Consider the following 27,084-nt stretch of genomic DNA (forward strand, 5'->3'; position numbering starts at 1 on the left):
CATGGTTGTGATGTTGCTTTCTTAGCTATGAAATATCAACAATGTTTTTGAATGAGACACATGAAAGTAATTACACATACCACGGAAGGCCAAGAGAATAATCCATGGTTGATATACAATTTACTGTAAAAGTGTCAATATTTGCTCTAGTTATAAATAAATGAATGAATATACACGTATATATAATTTGTATATACAGTCAAACCTGTCTATAGCGGCCACCCAAGGGAGACGGAAAAAGTGGCCGTTATAGACAGGTGGCCGCTATAGACAGGTAATCTAACTTTGTGTGCATTGCTTACATGTACACGTATCATCGTTATATCCTTACATGTACATGTGTGTGTGTACGTATGAACACACCGTGTGTTTCATGCATTTAACCATGCCGGTGTATATGAAATTGTTGCACAGTAGCATTTTTATTGTCGTGAAGAATCGTGCATTATTATGACTGAATGAGGGATGAATGCAGTGGTGGTGATCACTGAACGTTGCTCGCACGGCTACTAAAACAGAAAAATACGCTGAATTATCGGCTTGGCTACGGCTCCATTGGGTTTTTGGCCGCTATAGACAGGTTAATATCTCCCGCGGGAAACAAAATTTGTGGCCGCTGGCCGCGTTAGAGAGGTGGCCGCTATACACAGGGTCTTTAACAGGGCTTTTCTCTCGGGGGGATTTTGCAGTGGCCGCTATAGACAGGTGGCCGCTATAGACAGGTGGCCGCTAAGGCAGGTTTGACTGTATCTATATATTTGCTCTTGGCCAGGCAAGATGAATTTCATATGTTTAACATGAAATAGTCTTTTACATATAACGAGCAAAAATATTCACATTCTTTCATTTAATGCCCTAATTTCTGGTTACACAAAATCCATGAAAATGTCCATATGTGTGTGTGTGTTTGTTATATTACATATAATAGCAGGACTGTATTGTCATTCTCAAAGTATGTACAGATTTGTCAAGAACTTGATACATTGTACTTTACATTTGAAATAACTTCCTGATTTTGATAGGTTTTGCTTTGGGACTTGCTGTTTCTGTTTCAAATAATTAAGTTTAGAACCATAGATTATGATGGAAGAATACATAGAATGCTTGTCGAGTGCATATCATGTCTGTTTCCTCCTTTCAAGTCTGATCATACACGCAATTCCCATTTGTAACAAAGTTCTCTGGACTGGCGGTTTTCTTTCATTTTATCAAAATTCTGTTATAACTGAACAGTAAGTAGGCCTACGGTGTACATAGATATGCAGATGATGATTTTGGGGAGATGAATTTTTACTTGATTGTAACAAGAATTTTGTACATGACTGTGTTTGTTATAGAGTGCATCGTAATAACCGATACACATAAAACAACCCCCCCCCCCCACACATACACACAATATATATATATATATATATATATATATATATGTTTGTTTGTTTGTTTTGATAATTGTAAAGCGCTTCGAAACATTGTATTAACGGCTTTATAAATATTTCATATTATTATCATTATTATTGTTATTATTATTATTATTATTATTATTATGATGATGATGATGATGATGATGATGATGCAAATGAGATGTTTGACATGTAGTTGTTGTAATTTTATCTCATAACAGTCTTAAGACAAACCAAGAATCTGGCCCTTCCCACTATAAATGCCAAATATTGAAACACAGTATACTAAAGGGAACCTGCACTCAGCGGCATGGATAACGGTTATATAATGTACATTGTATGCCTCATCCCCATAGTTATTGCAAGGATGTGCAGTCACCTTTGACAATTATGTATGCTTACCATGTATTTGGCATACAGACCAGACTTTGGCATGTTTTTAAGAGGGTGTCTATCATTTTCATGCCTTTTCGACTTTGCTCTCTTACATTCTTTCCATTATACATTCACACAGTCGACCAAAATGTGAATGCATAATAATTTACTAAGCCAAACAACAATCCATTCATTGTCATGTACTGTCATATGTGATCACTTCAATAATTAATGCTGTATTTTGAGTACAAAATAAAATACTGACTGGAGGAAAAAAATAACAACAATAATCTGGCCCTTCCACCACATGCCAAATATTGAATATTGAATATTGCCAGTACATGTAATACTAATTAAAGGAGAACATAGGAACCCCGTGCCAATTTTGAGCTGACCGTTCAAACTCTGACCTCCTAATACCATTCTTATCAACCTACAACTTGCCAGTGTGGGCATCAACATAAAGAGATACAGATCTAGAGGCCAAAGTCCACATAGATAACAAATGGATCAAATCTGTCGATCTGTGCGTCATAATATGCAACACACACATGTAAATAGCCTCCTGTATAGCTCAGTTTGACTTCAAGAGCAAATTGATTTGAAATCCAGCAAAGTGGAATATTGTACATATAGGCTTCTGAACCGTTATGTTGGGTTATATGAAATGATTGCACTTCTCATTTGTCCAATTTTTTACCAAATGTTTGCCTGATAAGAGCAAAGCTTTGAGTTTGCCCCACAAATGTCTTCAATTTTGATTGTAATATGATGGGTTACATACAAAATGTTGACAGGAATGAAGCTCTTTGTACATGATCTTACATTAATATAAGATTATGGAATTGATTGTTGCACAAATCTAAAGTCAAGCATTTTACCATTTGACCATGATCGATACCTTCACTGATATTCTTCCTCGTAAGGGAAATAAATCAACATGTTTCTACTTGCTATCATGATCCTTTTGTCGTTGATAAATTTCCAGTTTTTCTAATTGAAGTTTTGACCAACTGCATTATTTGAGATATTTCGTGCACATTTTCTATGCAAGCTGTAAAGCTTTCATACGGGCAAACAGAAACACCAAGCACAGATACGCAGGCACAACCATGAGTGGGAGCATCTCTGTGAAAGCTAACACACACACACACACACTCACACACACATACACACACACACACACACACACACACACACACATACACACACACTCACACGCACACACATACACACACACACGCACACACATACACACACACACACACACCACACTGAACGAGAGAATCGACACATTAATTCGTGCTGCAGAGAAATGACAGTTGTGAACAATAATTGGAATCAACAGCCTTTGCGGTGGATGTACATGTAACTCATGGGTCTCACACAGGGGTTTTCCCCTTTCCAAGTCCCAGAAAGCATATGGCCTATTTCTCTGCATGGTTGATGCTCCTAATATTTATTAGGATTTTAACCATTACATGCTAGCATTTCAAGAGGTAGAGTAAAATGTTCTCTTTCATATTAGCTTTTTTTGTTCATATATATTCATATATATTTGCTTCTGTTCCAGAATTTTCAACAGCCTCTCAGTTGCTAAATTTCTGATTCTTAGGGGCAACACAATTTTTTTCATATTTTTTCTTAAAATCTCTCTGATTTTATGTAGATGTGATGTAGTTAGCCAGCTGCATTTAATCTCTCTCCCATATAACATATGATGTGAATTCCGAGGTACCAATTTAATGACAACATGACAAGTTCTGCTGCAAAATTCCCGAAGGACACTCTGGGTTAAAAATTAACTCTTCATGAAGCTCGTGACAAATAGCCCAACAGTTACTGCTGCATATTGTGTTGACTTCCAGTAAGTCAGCACTACAGCCTTTTGTCCATGCCATGTGTGTGCATGTGTGTGTGTGTGTGTGTGTGTGTGTGTGTGTGTGTGTGTGTGTGTGTGTGTGTGTGTGTATGTGTGTGTGTGTGTGTGTGTGTGTGTGTGCGTGTGTGTGCGTGTGAATGATATAGATGGTGAGATTACAATGGCAGGGTTGGAGGTCTGCTTTATTCAATACAAGTAAATAGCTTCAATAAATAACCAAAAAAAAAAATGTGAACAATGGGTAAATATATCACCTCAAGGCTGTCTTTGGTGCCTGACATCGTACATTAAATACCTACACTGTGTAGTAGCCTACACAAAGTGTACTAGCTGGAGGTGGAAACGGTGAAGGAATAGCCAATACGTAGATGCATTCTACGACCTAAATGGAGGGTGACTTTACTATCTCACCCTCTCTTTCTGCCCTTCTCTCATTCCCTCTCCTTCTCTTCCTCTTTTCCTGGACTCGGAAGATTCCAAAAGACTGTGGATGCATGTATAAATTGTATTAACAGAAATGAGAAGATGTCGGACACATTCCAGAAGACTATAGGTGCATGAACTGGTCGTCACATATTATACAGAAATGTGCAGATTGCTTGACAAAATATCAGACACATACAGTGCACTCCCGTTATAACGAAATGCTCGGGACCGGCAGTTTTCTTTCGTTATAACGAAATTTCGTTATAACCGCACAAATACAATATACAGTATAACGAAATCAAGGAACCACGTATATATATCATATTATGCTTGCTGAATACTCATCATACACTGGAAAGCTATGTGAAATGTGATGGGATAACTGCAAGTATTACAATAATAAACACAAGTTCCCCTCAGAAACTGTGCGTGACACAAGGAGTAAACACACAGTTGTGTGAAGCGTTCACCCATGCAGAGACGCTATAAATGCTTGTTCCGCTACGTATTTTCGAAAGCAATTCGCATTTCGTTATAACGGAGCACATTTCTTTTGTTTTTCTTTGTCTGTGGCGCTCGGAAAAGACTTCGTTATAACGGAAATTTCGCTGTAACCGTGTTCGTTATAAGCGAATTTTGTACCATAGACTTCAATGGTGATAATTTTGGGACCAGAAAAATTACTTCGTTATAACGAAATTTCGTTATAACCGTGTTCGTTGTAACGGGAGTGCACTGTACCAACAACAGAAATAGGCCTGTCAATGTATTCTACAGTATTTGTGTACTAGCTGTTTATCTGTTAAAATATGCCATACATGGTGTCTGTGTATATCTACTGTCTGTGCAGGCTTGTATGTTCATGTTATGTGAATCCATCATACCTTTTCTCAGATTGCAATGCACACCCTGTACTTATCATCAAGCTACACTGATAACGGAAACAATACTACAGCTTTGGAGAGACATATGTTGTTTACGTACTTCGGAACTTATTTCAATTGAGTCTGAGGTTGAAGGAAATGTTGTTTGTTGTTCACCTCCATTCGAGGCCTCTTGTCAGTGACATCTTTGCAATTTCCTGATAAGTGGTACCTGCTGCTGACGCTGGTGAACAATTACTCACATCCCATAGAATCGTTTCACTCACCAGCATTTCACCATATTGCTACACAAGCTGTGCTCTCTATGTAAATCTTTCTTAGAAATAAGACAGGAAGTGTGTAATTCATTGCAGTAATGCCATGGTTGTCCATCACTAAAATTGTTTTCCTTAATCGATTTGTACAGTTCTGGATGAGGTGAGGATTTAGCTTTCAACGTTTTGAGAGATGTTCAGAAACCACTCTATAAGATGTCAAAGAGCATGCCATTTTAAAGGGTATCGAAACTTTATTTGGTGAAAATCGATTTTGAAATCGCCAAGATATCCAAAAACAAGGTGAAACAAAGATATCCTAAAAAAGGGCGTGGCCTGTCGCCTTTTATTATTTAATATCACTTTTTTGGATATCTCAGCCATTTGAAAACCAATTTTCACTAAATAAACATTAAATTTCTCTTAAAATTACATGCTCTTTCATATTTCATAAGAGATTTTTCATTATCTCACTTAGGAATGTTCAAAACATGAATCCCCACCTCAACCAGTACTGTACAGTCCCTTTAATCGATTTTAGAATTTGCTTATGAGAGATTACAGAAGAAATACCATGCAGGAGAGTGTGATCAAGAACTGAAAATAGAAGATTTTAATAACTGGATGCATGGACTAAAAACTGGTGAAGAGAGAGAGAGAGAGAGAGAGAGAGAGATGGAGTTTGGACAAGTATATGCAGTGAACATAGCAATGAGTGAAGAGAAAGATAAGAAACACCATAGCATATATGAATGCTCATTATAAGAAAGTACATGATATATCTGCTAAATTCCTTGGTGAAAATTCATGAAAATTGTAGGCATGTACAGGGCTGTAACAATCCCTACATCAAAATCTGGGTGATTTCAACGGGCAATCAGGAAGACACCTGTGTATTACATTCATTTCGAAAGACCAATTGGATATCTGAATCACAGAGGATTTTGTATTTCATTGTCAGGACACAAAAGATAAATCTCAGTTTTCAGGAATCATCCTAAAGAATCTGGAAGACTATGCAGGTCTGCATACAGTATTTAAGTGTTTACTTTTCATCCTGATAATCCTTTTCCTCTCCTCACATCTCTCAATCTTTTCTTTTCCACTAACAATGGCACCCAATACAATTTCAAGACAATCACTGTACAGATATAAAAAATCAATCATAACTGATTCCTTTAATGATAAACTTTGTACAATCATAATCACTCTTTTCCAGTACTTACATGAATGAAAGGTTACATACATAACTAAACAAAATACATGTATATTTGAATAACACCATTTACATGTAGCTACGAGCATTATTCATATGAATATGTATGAATATTGCCCACAGTATATTGTAAATGAAGAAGTCAAGGAATGATATTATACTTTAATCAATTATGAAATCACTGTATTGTGTGTACATCAATATCTATTGAGAAAAAGATTTGTAATATTTTTTTTGTGTTGCAGATTTTGAAACAGCCATTCAAGTCGATCCAGTTGCACAAATTATATACACTAGTCTCAGATACACAATAAAGCTGACTTTTACCTCCATGGACCGTAGTGTTGCCATTAGTTTAAAAGAGCAAATTGAATACTGTAAACGGTAAAGAAGTCACCTGATGTTGAGAAGATACATGTACATCCCACATGACAGAAAGTGCCAATAATGTTGTATTGATCTATATGTAAATTATCATACGTTACAGAAAATTATTTCCACCAATATTGTATGATAATATTGATTACATTAGATTAAAAAATGGAAGAAAAGGGTAATGGATAATATGCCATGGGGGGGGGGGGGGGGGGAGGCAGCAGACAATGCTACTAATGGAAATAACTAGCAATTCCGATAAAAGTCCACCTTTCAACCAGTATCTTCATTCTTTTTTTTTTGGGGGGGGGGGGGGGGGGGGGGGGGGGGGGGGGGGGGGGGGCAGGCAGGCCTGGCTACAATACGGGCTGGTTACTGAATCAAAATGCTCGGTATCATGATTGTTACTGTCCTTACGCCACAAGCACTGCACAACGGTCCTATAATTTGACATCCTGTGAATCACGTTACCCTTGACCCTATCATCCATGCTCTAGTCATTGCAACTATCAGAAACGGGAAAGTTATTTGCTTTAAAAACTAAAGGAATAGCAAAAAAAGAGAAAAAAAAAACAAGGAGAAAAGGGACATGTTCAAACAAGACATCCAGGTCCAGATTTCTAGCCTGTTGTGCAATATGCAACAACACAGCTGGAGTGTGTCTGACTAAGAGATCAACTTCCCACTAGACATCACTGCCAAATACATGTCATGCACCACTTTGTAAAGGTCGCAATACCCCGTAGATGCAAAAATCCTGTAAGGAAGTCAGTTTTTAATGCAGGAAAGATGGTAATAATCGACTCAGTCCCAATTGGCTTGGAAAACAAAACAAAAGGAGAAAAAAAAATGTCTAGTGCAGAATTGTGCATTTATGACTGAAATCTGGGCTTAACATTACAGTAGTCAATCCATCGCCAGTTTACACCATCTGCTAACTGAATAATCAAATGTGCTAGACAACCATCCTAGATGTACTTAATAGTAAAAGCTTACAAGAAAATATTCAGCTACATGGTGAAATAGGATACAAGCTGCCACATTCAGAGATCAACATACATGTAACATGGTTATCACACACAAGACAGAGACTTGCCAATCACTCAATCATGCTAAAACATACTCTGTGTCTCCTCTGTCATACAAGACGTTAAAATTTGAAAGAGAGCATTACAGCATCTCGCCTCCCTGATTACAGCCATAGTTCAATCTTCTGTGTAATGGCTAAATAGTTAAATACATATATACATGATGTCTGCTAACATTGAAGGCATCGTGTGGAAATACAAATGTCACCTTGCAAAGGTTTTGAATTCAAAATTGGTAAGATGTGTACATAAGTCACTGTCGTGGGTTATACTCTAATATCCTATAGATGCTGAAAATTTTTTAAAACATTACAGGACAAAAAGACTAACAGGGGTGGTAACGAAATTAATTAAGAACACTACTTTAAACCTATTCTCACAGTTCAATTTGTGAAGCGTTAAGAATTTACAGTGCTTTTCCTTGACTGGAGCAGAAGGCATTGACATATACACTGTAACACTGTAAGGTTGAACTGTTAGAAAAATTATCCCTTCTGACATTCTGGTATTTAAAGATAGTTTTAGAGTTGACATTGTCTATATGTATCCCATGTTGTCTGATTGTCAAGGTATTCCAAGGGCACTGGAACCAGTGAGTGAGAGTACAAAATCAATGCTCATCAATTTTCTGATGCCGTTTACTCTGCTTAAAAAGAAGCTTCACAGGGCACTTCTGGGATTCATTACATCACAGGTCGAATTTATGAACACAGGTTCCACCATACCAGGGAGATGGAAAAGAGTTCTCTCTTCCACCTCCCTGTATACACGTACTATACAAATGCAGTAATATACTGAAATTTTCACATGTCTCCAAATGGCTTGGAACATCTGTATACAAATTTGCTTGGAGCCACATGTCTTCCTTAGTCTGTGCGCGATGATGATGATCATATTCCTGAAGAATATTCATTCATATTACACTGATTTATATCAACTTTTACATAATGAGAGCTCATGGTTTAAATCTAACCCTCTCAGCTCAGCTTCCTCAAAACACCATAGACATTGTATGCAGAGTAGTTGGCCATGGTCATAACAGAGGTACATGTCACCTTGGTACTTTACTTCACCAGGAGAGGACAACAGTACAAAGTCTATGAAGTAAAATTTTTCCATAGGCACAGTTGAAAACAGTGGTTGAAAAAGGCTTGACTCACAAAATGTACACTAGTCAAATTAGCAAAGATAACATTACTGCAGTACATACACCAGACAACTACAATCATGCTAGTTGTTTAATGTCCCAAATGTGGCAGCATCAACTCTACAAACATAATCACACACAACCTACGTTTCAAACAGGTGATCTCGCCAGTGAGGTTGGATGCCATTTTTTTGCTCTCGTGCACAGCCGAGCCAGCAGAATTCACCTACCACATCGTGTAGCCACCATCTGAGCCTCCTGTCATCCAATTGCTTGGCCGCTGAGTGACCACAACGTTTTGTCCGTGCTGGGAAGCCATCTGGGCTGCATTTGGAGCGCAGCCTGGTGGGGGAGGCTAAAGGGAGGGGGAGGAGAGGGCAGCGAGTCAATTATCTTCTACAGTCATGATCTGAAGTCACTACTTCAAATACATGACATGTACATCAATAAATTTTGAAGAGTATTATCTACAAAAAGTAACAAACTGCTCATCTCCTCCTAAAATTCTGCCAAAATCTTAACTTCAGACATTACATGTTTCAAAATGACTTCATCCACATACATGGTGTAAAGAATCTATAACATCCTCTGTTCACAATCACTGAAGTACAAAGTTGTAGTCTGCTTGGTTCTCTCGGGCATATAAATGCTTACAACTGCAAAATAGAAACATACAAACTGGTAGTTAAGTTATCATGATGGCGATGGATTAATACTCACAGGAATAGAGGGAGGCGTCCTTCCATCAAACCGTGCACCAGCATCAAAGCCACCCTGGACAAGTACAGACTGGGGCTGCCGTGGTGGGGGAGCTGCTGCCACAGGATAGCCTGGGTTGTATGTTGCCTGCACATAGAAAAACAAGCATGGGACTATGACGAGAAGAAAAACAATTAACAGTCAACCATCAGTGAAAAAACATCTATTCAAAAGCCTCTCTGAGCATGCTTGGAAAGTTTGCAATTTTATTTAAAGCCTATATCACAGTATAGTGTGATCTCAGATCTACATGACTGAATTTTCTTTTAAATGGCTGCATGATGTACGGTACAACGTATATCTATCACAAATCACCAAGCATCTCACATGAAACATACAATGAAAACTAATGACAGGAATACTTAGAATAGCCAAAGTCAATATGTATAGGCATGCCTCTTCTGAATATTAATTTCCCACATCACTGGAAATGTATGAAATGTTAATTTTTCTTTTGCAGAAAAGCTCTGAAATACTGTAGGCACAAAAAAAAAAATGAAATTTCTATAAATTCCTTTTTGAATTGGGCTTCATTTCATGGGAACTGGTGTAACTAAATACTAAATATATTTCCAGCATGTGCTCAGCAAAGGTACACAAGCACAAATGTTTTGTAGGCCTAGTGTGAAGTACTGGTTGCAAATGAAATGAACATAAGGAGTTTTCACACATAATTCCTTTCCATACCATAAACTAGTACTAGGTACACTGTAGATAATATCTTACCGGACCCGGAGGTGGGGCTGTGGCCGAGTATGGAGGTGGAGCAGATGGGTAGCCGCCGGCACCTGGTGGTGGAGCAGCGTACATTTGTTGGCTCTGGACTGGTGCTATCTGAGGCTGTGCCGGGTACTGGTACTGGCCTTGGGTAGGGTATGCTGGTTGTTGGGTAGGGTAGGATGCCCCTTGGGTTGGGTAGGGCTTCTTGCCATCATTCTCTATAGGACAAATAAAATGTTGAAAATGTAATATTTACTCTTACATGTGTGTGTATTGAACGTAAATTGTTAATTACAGTATGTTTTGTGATGAGATTGTAAAGCGCATAGGGAACATTCATTTGTTATATGCGTTATAAAAATTTTGTTACACCGGTAATTATCATTATTACTCTTTTTCGATCACAAACTCATGAATGTACAAATTCACACCTCTGTATACAAGGACATGACATACTGTACCACATACAGTACAAGCTGTATGTTGTATTCTTGTGTGGACTCAACTACGACCAGCCTGAAGTGTGCCCACAGTTTACAACTGTACAATGGAGCGCCCCAGGGTGAGTGTGGACTGTCATCAACCATTTACAAATACCACATTCAGGAGAGTTGTAGACACTTCTTTTAATTGTTTGTTACAACCACAAAATTTATGGTGACTGACATTTTAAAATCATTACGATTTCTTTTGAGTGGCTATGAAGGTCTTCAGTTTTGGAGTTGGTTTGGATAAATTCTGGGACAACGAACCCATAAAATTTAAGTTTCACGCCACTCCACCTGGCCATGACCCAGTTCATCTCGAGGACCAAACCTGGATCTGAATATAGAAGCTCAGCCTGCCTTCAGAATCTTCCATAGGTAGGTATCCATCAAAGGTACAGCTCCCGGATAGTTGCCATTTGTTAACCATGTCCATGAATAATGTTTAAATGTGGCACTGTAGCTTTGTGACAGTGCTGTGTATAACTACATGTACAGTACCTCAAATAGTCCCCTCGATGGTAGAAATACATTTACTGTTCCAATTTGTCCAGAGTTCACTTCTACACTTTATAAGCACACCATCAACCAAAACTTAAACTTTAAAGACATAATTACAAAGATGAGATCTTACAACGATACATACATATACAGTTGTATAGCACAGGGATTGTCTGCATTTAATAGACACAATGAAGAGAACTTATGGGATAGCGAGTTGACTTACAGTGTGTATCACACTGTCAATGGTGTATGACAAAAACTTGATACAAGGAATGAGGATAACACTAGCAGTCTGCAGATTCTATTTTTGCATCCCCTCGTAAAAAGTGACAAAGTACGCAAGTACTAATAATGTATGTACATACAGTAGTAGCGGGAGGAAACAATCAGCAATTAAGCAATTTGGTACATTATTACATGTAGTGAACATGCACTTAATGACAGACATCTTTGCTTCAAGCTAATTGCATCATTTACTGTTTTTGAAATGACAGTCTCAGTGGTGGATCCAGGTGTGGGCATACCTCTTTTTTTTTTGTTAAAAGAAATAAAAAGAAAAATAGGAGGCATCGCTTGTGCACCCCCTTTAATTTTGTAAAGGCGCGCCCCCCTTTACGGAATTCCTGGATCCACCTCTGCAGTCTTAATGTACGTTTTTCATATAAATTTACACTGTGGAGATTGCCATACCATCAAGTATTTTTGTGACTAAATTTATATAAATTTACATGCAACTGCCACATAAAGTAACGAAGTTAAATTTACATTTAGTCAACTCTTAATTTCCTCTATCGAAATCAGGCTTGCTTACTTTTTGACTTTCCAAACAGAGGCATACTCAACGCAATTAAACTCCTGCTTCACACACAGTGCCACAAAAACTTGGGTAAAATGTAGAATAGTTCCAAGTTATGCAATGGATCACCACCACTGCGCACCACTCCCCTGACGCTTCAAGACAGTCCAATGGCTATGCTGGTATGTATGCCTGGTGCACTGCTGGCGAGGCGAGGGGTTTCCCTATCCTATGAAAGGGTCGACGTGAAAATGAGTCTTCTTCTTCTTCTTCTTCTTCTGATTACAAGTCGTGTCAGTACTGTCACACACGAATTCTGATCAGTCCTCTGTCTTCTGTTTTTTTTTTCTCACCGACTAGTGAGGACGAAAGGTAGGGAAACAGGGAGTAGCAGAAAAGGACTGGGCTTAATTGCAATGGTCAACAGGTCCTAGGTATCATACAATACGTATCGCACGAATGGATGTTCCACCACAATCTCCGCTGTACTGTACTACACTGCTGAGATGTATACGTAACGCTGTCTGTACTGATGTACTGCTAGCCAGCTAGCCAGGGTACGAAGGTGAATGAGTAGGCACTGGGCAGCGAAGTGAGGATAGTGCGAAACGCTGGTCGTGCTTTTCTGTTTACAAAAGGGAAGCTAGTCTTTTTCTAGTCTGTAATGAGATATGAATGTTACAGTATTAGCCAGGATTTCTTACAAATGATTTTCTGTAGGTAAAAGGCTTGTTTTTTATTCTTTGATATTATTGAAGTTAATGTTTTATAACATATAAACTTCACGATGAAGATTTATTAATCAAGAACTACTGCCGAAAGATGCATACTGTCTGAATTCTTGTGTATGAAAAGACTATCATTGTATTGAATACGTAAGTTTCTATTTTGGGGGATTCGGCTTGTGATCGTAAAGAGGAACGTGCGTGTAAATTCGTCACAAATTCCTTTACTAAGAACTTGTTCTCACAGAACAAAATCTCTTGTTTGTTCGGACTTCGATTATTGTGACGTCACTACTGACAAAACTTCACTGGGTAAAGTGACGAAAGTTCAGCTTGGCCAGGTTTTTGTAGTCCCATAAAAAGACGAAAGTCTAGTAAATTGGAACATGACACCAATTTCCACTGAAGAATTTAGTCTCTTACATCCCGCCCGTGTAAAAGTATACCCACGAAGATCTCATGTTATCGATATATGATCATAAAACAACGCACTTTTTCTCTTTTTTATATCTTTGTAAGTGAAGCTGAAATAATAAGATTCCTTATGCAAAAGCATGTGATACTGTAACGATGTACAAAAGATAACGATGCAGCACCGAATTGGGGAATTTTGAAAACAACTTTTGTTTTATGAATAGAGGTCAAATCAAAAGTATGATAAATTTTAATGATTTTGATCTTCTCTATAAGAAAAATTCATTTTCCTCGCTGTTTTAGAGGTTGCAAACATTTCCAAGCATCATGACCTCGTCAGCTTAGAAATGGGACTCATCGGCAATAAAAATGCCGATTGCCATAACAAAAGAGATTCCCCGCAATGAACAACAAAGCGAAATCTGCAAGATATAGCCCGTTTTAACCTATGACACAATGCTGTAAGCCGAAACAACGTTTACAATATATAATGAATGTTATCATAGGTATATTGTATATGAGGGTGTGTGCAATTTCTCTTCAGTTGATGCCTTATTTTTGTTGTTATTATTGGTGCTATCAATTTTTATGTTAGTGTGAGTATATAGTTTGTCTTTTTTTTTCGGGGGGTGTCCACATGAATCAGTTGTGTAAAATGTCAGTTTGTTTTATTTCTTTTCTTTATGTCTCCCTGTTGTAAAGCTGTAAAGTTTGATGTAAACCAAATATGGTTAGTCTTCGGACTTTTATTTGGTGTTTTTTAATAAAACCGAAATTGAATTGAATTGAATTGAATTGAATTGAATTGAACAATCGTAACAAACAAGCTGCTGTTGAAACTTCAGCGCACGTGCAGTGCACTCGACAGTTTGATAGAGCGGTCAGGAGAGAGACCACAGCTTTGGGGACGAAATCAATCCACAAAGTTTATATGGGATTGACTTTGTCATTACTACCATTACCGATGTTTACAATGTCAGTGACAGCGTCAGAATCTGATTTTCGGAGAAAGGATTGCAAGAATCCGCAGAACACGAAGCTTAGAGCTGAGCATAGAAATACTGTACAACTTAATATGATATATATAGGGCCTACTATAAAGATATTCTTTGTACAGATACTGAGCTCAGATATCTACTGAATAAAGATATTCTTTGTACAGATACTGAGCTCAGATATCATTGTATAACGGATATAGTGTGCAAACATAAACCTGAAAGCGAGAGATTATTAAACATAATAATTAAGTATAAAGGGAGACAAAAATGAATAAAACTCACACCTCAAACAAAAAAACATGTCCATAAACAATGCCCGGTTTAAACGGAGGTGCTTTATAATCATGTTTGCTTGCATATACGAAGGACACAACCATTAACCTTTCGACAAACTTTTTATAGGGGAGGCTCAGTTTATGGTGAGGATGGACGTACATACACACGTAAGTTTAGAAAATGCTTAATTCTTCATGTGCAATCGAGTGAATGAATTCATCAAGCATCACGTGGAACCAGAGTGGAATTCAGACGTATCGGGTTAATCCTTTCAAGCGCGCCACACACATTGCTTTCTACAAGTCTATAAAACGAAATCTATTCTTTTAACATAAACTTTAAAATGTGATAAGCGAATGAACGATCTGTTTTCCAACTTCAATAAAAATGTATGATAAGCGCATAATTCAGTATCACGCTGTATATCAATATATCATTTTACGTAACATTTTATTTGTCAACCATGATCTTGTATGGACTTTATATTGAAAAGTCTTCCTCTTTGTATCTGATAAACATACAAAATGTAATTTGTAAATCAATGCACTTCCACTCATTTTCACTAAGTCCATTATTCTATTACTCATGCCCAATCTGTTATAAACGTTGTAATCACTTTTATTTCTATTTTTAGGTTTGGATCAATATTCATGCTTAATATCATCACATCATGATAATTACTATTTGAATCAGAATATCTCTCTTTTTAACAACATTTTATGTGTGAAGTTCAGTAGGAATCCTTCTTTTCATCGTGATCATCGCATTATTTTCTGTGAATCTTTAATTCACATCCATTTTCTGGCTCTATTTAGATCATGATCACCATTATAGCGTGTTAATAATTTTCATTCTATAGATCTTTATTTTCATTATGATCCTTACACTGTTTTGGTATCTTCGTCTTAAATACTTATACTTTCATCATCATGAGTGATGAAAATTATATTCTCAACATTTAATCTCAGATATGGTATAGGTAAAGAATTACTTTTAAATGACACCTTACAGATTTAATTTGAATGATCCAGTTGTGAAGTTGTTTGCCTATATATCATCACACATTATTATACGAATTCAAAATTGAGCTGGCGACAGGTTGAGACGAAGTTGAATAATGAGATGCCAAAAATGTTTGCGCATTGAATTAATTAGAATTTGCAAATGCCAAATTTGTTAGTTCATTAGAAAACGACGAATGTGAATGAGTATTATTTTGGTGGATTTGGTGAGTGTATTTGACGAAAATAAATCATTCTAATATGAAATTGAATGACAAAACATTAAAATTGGCAGGGAAAACCTATACTTTTATTTTTTTTTTAGAAATCAACAGCCAGGTTCCTAGGTATCTGAATACCCTTTACAAATAAGGAGAAACTTTAGATCCTAACCTGCGACCTGCAGTCTGTAGCTATTATTACCGGCATGCATGAATAATCCGAAATAATAAAATGTAGCTGGTGATAATCAAGGACCTTCCACATAGAATTATACACGCGTTGTTTATTATTATCATCTCCATGCTTCACAGAATCTGACTGATGTTGCAACAAAGCCGTGGAATTATCTTCCCTTTAATCAGACAATTCATATCAATAAACTCCCTTAAAAGCTCCGGAAACATATTCATTTTAAATCCACTCTCTCTATAATGTCTATTTTCATGTCACGGGTAAACACATACATATTAATACACACACACACACACACACACACACACATACATATATATATATATATATATATATATATATATATATACATAAATATATATATATATATATATATATATATATATATATATATATATATATATACATATATATATATATATACATTACCTCCATGAATCTAAATTATGTTTGAAGTCTAAGATACAAAAGTTGTACACAGATTGAAGCTTGCTCAAAACTGTTTTCACTTAATATTCTGAAAAGTATAGTTGTAAATTTTCCATCTCTTTCAGTTTGTAAGCCCTCTGAGCCTTTTGGCAAGAATACTGTTCTATATCAATTCACTGATATTGTAAATAGATTGAAATAACAGCTAGAAGTCAAAAATGTCTTCATAATCATGCATCACGCCATGGATAGGATGCGTATAAGGTGTACCTTAGTGAACACAAAGGTTGATTCAGATTTATTGTTCTCAGTGTTAGAAACCTTCAAAATATTCTTCAAGAAAGCACATGTGACCGTGAATAGATTTAAATTCTGATAAACATCATTAATGTATCGATGTCAAATAGACCAACTTATTTGTTGCTCTCTGACACAATCATTATATGGAATTTAACTTCTTCTTTTTCTCCGTCTTCCCCTCTCTCTCTCTCTCTCTCTCTCTCGGGTCAAGACAGTTAATGTTGTCATAATTATCTTCCACAAAGCACCATAAGATCATGGACAATAAATTTTATCAAACAATGTTAATGTATTATGCAATCTAGGCAAGCATGCATGATGACTATACACTGTATACATCCGTGAAACCAGTAGACCGAAACGACGTTTGAGACTTCTTTTTGGTAAAAGTATGATTGATCATCCTTGAAAATACCGAAGAGACATCATCTGCTGACTGGAAGAGATCATTACGCACCAAAGATAATCTATGATGTAAATTATAACCTCTTTGTTATATTGTGACTGGGATCATTATATAATATGTTTATAAATTGCCATTGATGTCATGCACAATGCCTATGTCATGCACAATGCCTATATCAATATGTGAAACTGTATTATACAACACTATATGAAATGACCATATAGAAACACTAAAAAAGAGCACCAGTCCACACAACATGAGAAATAATGGACCATGGAATTGAGGAATATTTCGGAGACTCATGTTGAAGAGGATGCAATTTTGTACGAAAGCGAACAACTCTCAGCACACATCCCCACTATAATTTACTCCATTTCAATGATGTTTGGTCGATCTACATAAGATAACAATAATTTGTCACGCATATAATTTTTATACCTCTACCGGCGTATACGGACCTATATACTCGTCACGGTGACCGTATGACGCTGCTATCTCGCAATGAAATCGTGTCCATATTGATACTGGAATGCACACGTATAGCCTAAATAATAAACCACAGCCGGTGTATTTTACTGTACGAATTCGTATGTAAACGAAAACAAAACAATCACCATCAGCAGAACAACAACGTAAATCTAGACTTCTTCTATAATCTTCAAAGGGCTATAAAATGCAGCCTATCACGAAGACTTTTCTACTTATACTTTTTATTAATAGCTATGGCGCATCAGTACAGCGAGATTATGTAACTGCAGGCCGATGTACAATGTATACGTGTAATCAAGGTTATACGCGTACGCCATTCTGACGAACTGTATTATCAGTGTATCAGATAATACCGTAACTCTCTATTAAGTTATCCCTTGAAAGTGAATACACAGGTGCACTAAACCGATGAGCTATTCAGTTTCATTATATAAGTTTACTTACTTGACATGGTGTAATGTTAGTCGTTGTTTTTTCGAGCAGCTCAGAAAGTGTTCCTCACTTCAGGAGGTTAGGATGGCAATCTTCAAACGAATGTACAGAGTGAACTCGGCTAATACACTGACCTACAAGCTTTTTATAGCTTGGAGTGGGCGTGTGTGTGTGAATGGTGGACGCCACAGCGTTTGGTTGCTATCTCCCCGTAGAGTCCGAAGGTCCCTTGCCCATGTACAAAATGCATAGACACAAAGAGAAGTCGGTGTGCACCAGTACGAGGGACGATAGTCACAACGGTACCGTATTTACGTTGATTATGTAATATGCTACCAAATAAAGACAACCGAAGCCCTATGCGCTGTTATGTCGCCACGTTAGCTTTAGCGTTGGATAACTAGGGAACCTCATTTGATTTCGTCATGAGTGGGCCTCTATGGTTCGCGTGTAGATTTTGATCGCTTTATCCCAGGCCCTTGCAGGCAGTTGCTGACACAGTTATTGTGGCTCTGTTGTCTGACACTATGGCGTTTGATGATGCCGAATAAAATGTATGAAAGGGTGACGTCATCAAAACTTCACTCGGTTTTCTTTTCACTCTTGTACGTGTCATCTGATGGTATGATAATCTTTCCAGCCTCAGAACATTAAAAAATAACTGTTAGAAAAAGGAACATTATACATAAGAGCCATGGTAAACTGCAGAAATACTCGTATATATACGGTATATATATTATTAACACATAGACTGCGAGAAGAGGTCTCGACCATTTACAGCACCAGTGTAGCTCCTTCATTATTCATATTCAGTGCGAGATCACCAGCTACGTCCACGATTGCTCTTCTTCTCGCACTGTATATATATATATATATATATATATATATATATATGATAATATGTATGATATATATATATATATTATATATATTTATCTATCTATCTAAATATATATATATTTATTTATATGAGTACATAATATAGGCTACTACATATATACATATAATATATAGTATATATATACATATACATATATATATATATGTGTGTGTGTGTGTGTGTGTGTGTGTGTGTTTGTATGTTATATGTATGTATGTATGTATGCATGTACGTAAGAGAAAATATGTTTTGTTCCCGCCATCAATTCAGACGAGCTGATGAAGCGTCCGAGCCAGGATCGGACGTGAAACCGTTCTCGGAAGTAAAACAGTCCAGATGAATTGATTTAATTTTGTACATTTATTGTTTTGTTTAAGAAATTGTAAGAAACCAAAAGGTATATACAAGAAAAATGTATAGGAGTTTAGAAATAAGGTTAACAAAATAATAAGAACGTAAAATGAGAAATTAACAAGAACTGAAATTTAGTTTGAAGGTAAGTCTGTCACAAACATGAAATAGAAATAAGCAAGGGGGTTAATAATTCTTTTTAGCGAATGTGGAAAAGAGATTCATGATGATGTACATTCATATAGATCTAAAAATTATTGTGTATACAGCGTTGTGTAATGTGTTACTACAATGTTGTTCTGGCCTGTTCACTCGTCTCCAACTATACAGTATTTCCATCACTGCAAAATCTCTTTCTGCCTCACCTTTGTTAATAATTTACTATACGCATTATAGTACAGACCAGGGGCCGCTGAACGTTTTTCGGTTTGGGGGGGGGGGGGGGGGGGGGAGGAGGGAGGCAGTTACAATGCGATGGAGTGAAGCGACCGAGCCCGAGCGAGAGGGGGAGGAGAGGGGTCCGGATCCCCCCTCCCACGGTGAGAACATTTTGAATTTTGATGTTGTCAATGGTGCAATCTGATGCATGTTTTTGCGTGTTTTATCGACTTGAACGGCCCCACTTAGGAGGATATTTGTATGTGGATTATTATTGAACAATGATTTGCCTATATGAAGTGGTAGCATTTAAATAAACTTCTTGTATTAATTCTAACAATGAATTTCATGAACGTTGTCTGTTAAGCAGTCAAACAGAAAAGGCATGCACACGAGGGTGTAAGGGACATTGATTTTCTCCTTCCACACGAAGGTGATTTTACCTTTTCAGACCTGAAATTCAGCGATCCCAAGATGGTGCAAACTTTTGGTGCAATACTTGGATTTTTTTTTTAGGCCCCCCCCCCCCAAAAAAAATAATAATAATAATCGAAATAATTAGGGATTTTTCTTTCAAGGAAGTTTTAATAGCAAAATCACGGCATTTAGCATTTATTTTGCATCTGTGTGTATGTACAGGCTGTACAAAGTCTAATGAGGTTTAGAGGGGGGGGGGGGGGGTGTGGGAGGGGATGCCCCCTCCCGCTCGACGGAGCTTTTGCGGTTTTTAGAATTGAAATAAAGCGATCTGAAGCACTTTTTTTTTGGTGGAAAATTCTGAATTGTCATTCCCAAAAGTGTACTAAGTCAATAGAAGAGACCAATCAATGGGAGGGTGGCAAGATACTCCTCGTTTATTCGAGGGAGTTTTTTTTTTCATTATTAGAACTGAAATTCAACAATCTGGCGCACATTTCTGTTGGAATAGGCTCCCTATTTGGACATTAATTTTTGTCAATCAGAGAAGTGCAAGACATACCAGGAGACATACCAGGATGATGTGGGAGGGGATAAGAGATTCTGTATTTTCCGATTGCAGTTAAACGTTTTGGTGAACACAATTCATTTTGTGGCATATTGGAAAACTCAAAGTGTAGCCATAGTCTATAGTATATATGCACAATGCGGGGGGGGGGGGCGAACATTATGGAGAAAGCGTGGGAGAATGCTATCCCCACCCTTCCTGTATAATACGAGGGAGCTTTTGCCTTTTTAAAGTTGAAATTTAGATATCTCCTATACGCATATTATGAAATAACTGTGGGAAATTATCAAAACAAAAATTGATCGGGGAACTGAGAGAGGAAAGGGTTGATTAAAAAGGAGATATTTCCCTTATCACAATGAGGGAACTTATTGATTTTTCGGAATGTAAGTGATAAGTCTTGTGCACTCAGCATTAGTCAGAATCTTAAGGGGGCAACCGCCCCACCGTCCCCCCCCCCCCTTTTTGCTACGCCGGTGCTTAGACGGGAACTTTATGTAAGGGCGAAATCTTTGGAAATTCCAATTCATGGGTGTTATGATTCCCCCCCCCCCCGATTTTTCTTCTTTCTTTCTTTCTTTCTTTCTTTCTTTCTTTCTTTCTTTCTTTTCTTTCTTTTCTTTTTTTTTTCACGAACAAAAAGTGTCGGGGGGGGGGGGGGGCTGCAGCCCCCAGCCCCCCCCCCCCCCAGGTTCCGCGTCCCCTGAAGACTGAGAGGGAGGGAATCACACGATTGCGTAAATAATACCTCATGGCTGTTGATAGACGAGGGGAGTGGAAGAGATTATCAGCATTGTCATGTTCCATCAACACTATACGTACATGAACGTTTTTCAGTGTTTTGTGTTGTTGGTCGTTGTTGTTTTTGAAAGGGGAGTTGTTAGGGGGGTGGTGAGTTGTTCGTTTAGTTTTTTGTGAATCCACTGGATTCTAAGCAAAGTCTTTAATTTTTTTTTACATATTAAATGAGCAATTGGATTTTTCAAAAAGACAGACTCTTTTATTGATAATCCAAAGAACAGGACCTGTCGATTTTCACTTTTAACCACTGAAAATTTGAGCATTTTTTTTTTTGGTTTTTTTTGTGATCAACTGTTTTGAATTGATTCAATGTATACGTACATGCATGCCGTGTTTTCAACATGTCATAATTATTTTTACGATATAACCGGGACTCTGGATGACTATTATATCAGGTTCATGTCCAAGTTTATTTCATCTTTCCTCCTTCTGTTTTATAACATAGTACATTTTGAATTACATATTGTCAGAATAACAAGCACATAAGTATAAACTAGAGTGAAAAAAAAAGATGTACTGATTAAGCAGGAAAAAGAAGAAGCCGAAGAAGAAAGACGAGTTGACCCTACAGGAAAAACAAAGCTTAGTAAAAATCAAAGCCAAAGGTCGTAATTATCACTACAAATAACATTCAGCAACTGATTATAACAAGAAAGGGTATGTATTGAAAACAAATATTCACAAAAAGGGATATAAGCAAAAACAATGAAAATGCTAAATAAGAAAATAAACAGAACACAGAAGAAAGGTTGCAGAAGCAAGTAAATCATACCACTATAGGCTACTTTTAAACAACTATGCAACATATCTAACAACTATTATAATCAAAGGGTACCAAAGGGGCATAAAACAGAAGAAACGATCACACTGTAAACAGCTGGTAAAGATAAGAAATAAAAAGAAAAAAGAAAGAAGCAACAGAGAGCATAATGATTCACAAAACAACAACGAAGGGAAAGAATGATATAGGCCTGAAGTAAAATGGGTTAACAACTTTAACAAGCAAGGGCATATGGATATAAACCAAATATTTCAAGGGACATACAACAAAGCACAATCACAATATTAAGATAAAAAATAAGAGAACAAGAAAGGAGGAACAGAAAGCAAGAAGTAAATGATAAAATTTACAAACAACACTGAGGGATAGAAGAAGAAAAAGAAGTTGGCCACAACTTGGTGTGGAGACAAAAAAAAGTCTTCAGAAAGAGGTTATACATTAACCGAACAGAATACCATCCCGAAAATGGCATCACAGCAATTTAGAGCGCAAGTTTATCAGTCAACTTGATAAGTATGACTTCAGTTTACGTTTAACATACTGACAGCACAAAGCAAGTATTGGTCTTTTATTATGCTTGAATCTAAAGAATCCTAGAATCTGAGACCAGTAAAGTTTGGGATGTAAATGTTGTCTTTGTATGATTAAAAAAAGTTAGATGCTGGTGAGACAGGTGCATCCTTATGGATTTATGAATTCATGATTTGCACACACACACATAAAAAAACCCACCAACAACCCACACACACCTCACTTGTAATGTTTCGTAACCGTTAAAACTCAAATGATTGTTTTCTCTTCGTCATTGCCACAGTCCTCACCTCCCTGGTTTCAGATTGGTTTTAGCTAGCGCCATCTATGGTTCGCATGGGCGCCAGACAACTCGCCCTCGAGACAAGTCACCCCGAAGACAGCTCGCCTCGATTTTTGAGGGCGAGCTGTCTTGGGTCCGAGGGCGAGTTGTCTCAAATGGCGAATAAATATACCCCAAATGATTGATTTAATTTCAGACAAAATAAATGCTGCTTCAAAATAATTTTGCATTTATCTGCCTAAGTTAATATCAGAATGCACACAGTTTCTATTTTCTCTGATTAAAGTCATTGTTAAGATGAAAATTATGGCATTCTGTAATCGCATATTCCCAGCCCTGAGATCGCAAGAATTGCCGAATCGTCCATGCCCGATCTGAGCTCGCCTCCTGATTCCCATCGGCAAACTGCAATTAATTTTTTGACTTTGAATGCACCTCTTAGACTTCATTTATGATTCAGGTTTGTATTATTGATTAATGATACTAGATAGTGGTTTAAATTCGATTAATATTTCACTGTCTTTGTTTATTCAGCAGAAGAAGAAGTAGAGTCGATCTCGCCCTCGCCCCTTTTTCTCCGGCTAGCGCGGATATTGTGTGGGCTGCATAACGGGAGCGGTTACGGGAGCACAATGCAGGCCACAATGCACGCCGCGCTAGCCGGAGAAAAAGGGGCGAGGGCGAGATCGACTCTACTTCTTCTTCTGCTGAATAAACAAAGACAGTGAAATATTAATCGAATTTAACCTACTATATAGCATCATTAATCAATAATACAAACCTGAATCATGAATGAAGTCTAAGAGGTGCATTCAAAGTAAAACAATTTACTGCAGTTTGCCGATGGGAATCAGGAGGCGAGCATGGAGATCAGGAGATCGGGCATGGACGATGCGGCAATTCTTGTGATCTCAGGGCTGGGAAAATGCGATTCAGAATGCCATAATTTTCATCTTAACAATGATTTTAATCGGAGAAAATAGAAACTGTGTACATTCTGATATTCAACTTAGGGAGATGAATGCAATATTATTTTGAAACAGCTTTTATTTTGTCTGAAATTAAATCAATCATTTGGGGTATATTCCTTCGCCACTTGAGACAACTCGCCCTCGGACCCAAGACAACTCGCCCTCGAAAATCGAGGGCGAGCTGTCTTCGGGGTGACTAGTCTCGAGGGCGAGTTGTCCTGGATCCGGTTCGCATCACCTGCTCTTGATATCGATTGGGCAGAGTACTGTCATAAGTTTGTGTGCATGGGTGTACTGTGTGTGTGTGTGTGTGTGGGGGGGGGGGGGGGGGGGGGGGGGGGTGGGGGGGGGGGGATGGCTGGCTGAAGTCTCTTTCTTTACAGAACTATTCTCTTTCTCTCCCCATCTCTCTCCATTCCATTCAGCGCGCTGATCGACCGCCGCACGTTTAGTATCCAGAACAACGGGACGCTAAGGCTTGGAGAGCCCGGCTGGCTCGGGGAGGACATCCACAACTGGAAGATCAACGTCTAGAACTATTTTCACGATCGACCCCCGGCCGTATGACCGAGCAAGAGCATAGAGCGAGAAGAGGTGAAGAGCATTTAAAATCCCTGCAACTTGTCATCTGCAGTGTTCTTGGATTTCTGCCGTAAACGCTGGTGAAAGACGCGAAGGATGGAAAGTTGATAGTTAGATGTAGAAAATTTTTTATCAGCTAGTGGTTTCCTACTAACGTTAGCTTTGTTTGGAATTGTTTTAATCCGAGCAACCCCAAATCTTTGGAAAAGTGTCTAGGCCGAGTGCTCGGCTCTGCCATTCCGTGAGATACTCCGCTCGCTCTTCGATCTTCCAGCCAGTCGACTCGCCCTGATGTTTCGGGTAGTCAGCAGCGAGCACACACCACCTGCGAATGTGACAAGATTTGACCAGATAGTGGTAAGACTTGTTCTTTGTATGATTTATAAAGTCTAAGACGAGGAAGAACAGAATGCCAATATTTCCATGATATGGTCACAGATAATGCAGATGGCTGTTATATGCAGTCTGGCGTTTTCCTTAAACATTTGAAGCGTTTGTCAGCTAGCTTTCGAGAGCTAGATTGCCTAGATATACGTAGCAATGCCAGAAATTTGTGATGTAAGCCTATTAAATAAAAGTCTGTATTTTGTAATCAGCCTAATTACGTAATCCCTGTACTAATTCCTTCCAGTGGAGCTAATAATTGCTCCTGACCTATTTGTTGCAAGCCTTCACAAGAAAAAAAATCTTTAAAATGGCATTTGGTATCTATCACAACAGTATAATTTGTTAATGTGAATGAGGATCATATCATACATGTCATCCATTATTCCGGGTTCGGCCAAAATACCAATGAAAATGTGCTGGCAAGAGATCAAACAAATTTTTGTTAACATTTAAAGTCAGATGTAGGTTCATATTATAACCTTTAAACTGTGGATGGCATTGTGTATTGCATGAAGAAGCAGCTGATGTTTTCATTCAATTTTCATAGAGCCTCTTTTCCTGTATTGCAAGCTACGATGTATAAGGGGCCTACGTAGGCCCTACCTGAGCTACAATTTAAAATTAAATTGATTCTTTACTCATTTCAGGAAACATTGTAAATTTTTCATCCCTGGAAAATTTACAAAATCATATATAGTATCTGTTTGCCACATGTGTTTTGATTTGATAAATTAATCACTTTTGGTTTATCAATAGATCAATTATTCTTTTTTATTTATTTTTTTATATCATTCATGTATATCTAGTTACTTCTTTCATATTGATTTATTTTGTTCTGTGAAAGTGCAGAAGGCCTTACCCACTATATAACTTTTTTTAGGGAATTGACAAATATGTTGATTTGAATTAAAGGGACTGTACAGTACGGTACTGGTTGAGGTGGGGATTCATGTTTTGAACATTCCTAAGTGAAATAATGAGAAACCTCTTATGAAATATGAAAGAGCATGTAATTTTAAGAAGGATTCAACGTTTATTTGATGAAAATTGGTTTTGAAATGGCTGAGATATCCAAAAAAAGTGATAATAATAAAAGACGATAGGCCACAACTTTATTAGGATCTCTTTGTTTCACCTTGATTTTGGATATCTCAGCCATTTCAAAACCGATTTCCATCAAATAAACTTTCGATACCTGGTACCCTTTAGAATTGCATGCTCTTTGACATCTCATGGAGTGGTTTCTGAATATCTCGCAAAACATTAAAACCTAAATCCTCACCTCGACCAGAACTGTACACACCCTTTAAAATGAGTGATTTCAATTCAAGATGATATTGAGAAGATGTAATATACATTGTACATTTTAGCCTGAAGAACACAGAAGTGACCAAGAGATATGCTCCTGTTGCACATTTTCTGGAAAAATTACATTTGATCCTGAGGAACACAGGAGGAACGTGTTTGCATTATTGTGATGTAAAGGTTCCCCATTTCATTCCATGTAGGATTTTGTTGGAAATGTCTGAGATATCTCTATACCAGGTAATGATGAAAACAAACTCAAGATCTAAGCTGTTTATTATCCCACTGCACTCATGCATGCTACTTTATCTGGCTTCCACCGGGATATTAAAGTCAATTATGATGTCTGCATCTCTCCTGTGTGGAAGAGGAAGCAGGGTGTTAATTGACTGTGTCAACATACTTGAGCGGCTGGTTGGCATGGCAACCAGATGCTGTGTGCAGCTTCTATTGTGAGAGGTCTCAGCCGACGTAGGGTATCTGTGATATACGTATGTATGCAATGAATGGGCATGCAGACGCAGGTGATGGATAAATTGCCCAAGGGGGAAAGAGCTGCTTATTAAAGGTACGCTGTAGCAGCCAGCACTTTCCAGAATATGCCAGAGGGGGTTTGCCTTTGAAGAGAAAGGAGCACATTAAAGATAAATTTCA

General features: G+C 37.6%; 1 protein-coding gene across 2 annotated transcripts; it reads right to left on the bottom strand.

Annotated features, from left to right (window-relative positions):
- Positions 1-8,439: 8,439 nt before the first annotated feature.
- LOC139725812 (uncharacterized) lies at positions 8,440-18,404 on the bottom strand. 2 transcript variants are annotated; one of them, XM_071636892.1, is made up of 4 exons: positions 18,208-18,404; positions 10,533-10,744; positions 9,768-9,893; positions 8,440-9,402 (listed from the first exon to the last, which is right to left on the bottom strand). In XM_071636892.1, exons 1-4 carry the CDS (start codon positions 18,212-18,214, stop codon positions 9,274-9,276), a joined length of 474 nt encoding a protein of 157 aa, XP_071492993.1. In that variant the 5' UTR covers positions 18,215-18,404; the 3' UTR covers positions 8,440-9,273. The 2 variants fall into 2 exon arrangements, with proteins under 2 accessions (XP_071492993.1, XP_071492992.1); XM_071636891.1 differs by lacking the exon at positions 18,208-18,404 and adding an exon at positions 12,327-12,367.
- Positions 18,405-27,084: the final 8,680 nt, after the last annotated feature.

This window comes from Diadema antillarum, unplaced genomic scaffold, assembly GCF_040938485.1.
Source record: "Diadema antillarum isolate AM-2024a unplaced genomic scaffold, OU_Dant_1.0 seq00000059_RagTag, whole genome shotgun sequence".
Lineage (NCBI taxonomy): Eukaryota > Metazoa > Echinodermata > Echinoidea > Diadematoida > Diadematidae > Diadema > Diadema antillarum.

Bases quoted from the DNA above. Each gene is read 5' to 3' on its own strand.
- LOC139725812 (XM_071636891.1), bottom strand. From the start codon at position 12,351: ATGCCTCTGTTTGGAAAGTCAAAAA. The intron at 10,745-12,326 runs GTAAGCAAGCCT...TTTGTCCTATAG, and splicing joins TCTGTTTGGAAAGTCAAAAA to AGAATGATGGCAAGAAGCCC. The intron at 9,894-10,532 runs GTAAGATATTAT...TTCTATGTGCAG, and splicing joins CAGCCCCACCTCCGGGTCCG to GCAACATACAACCCAGGCTA.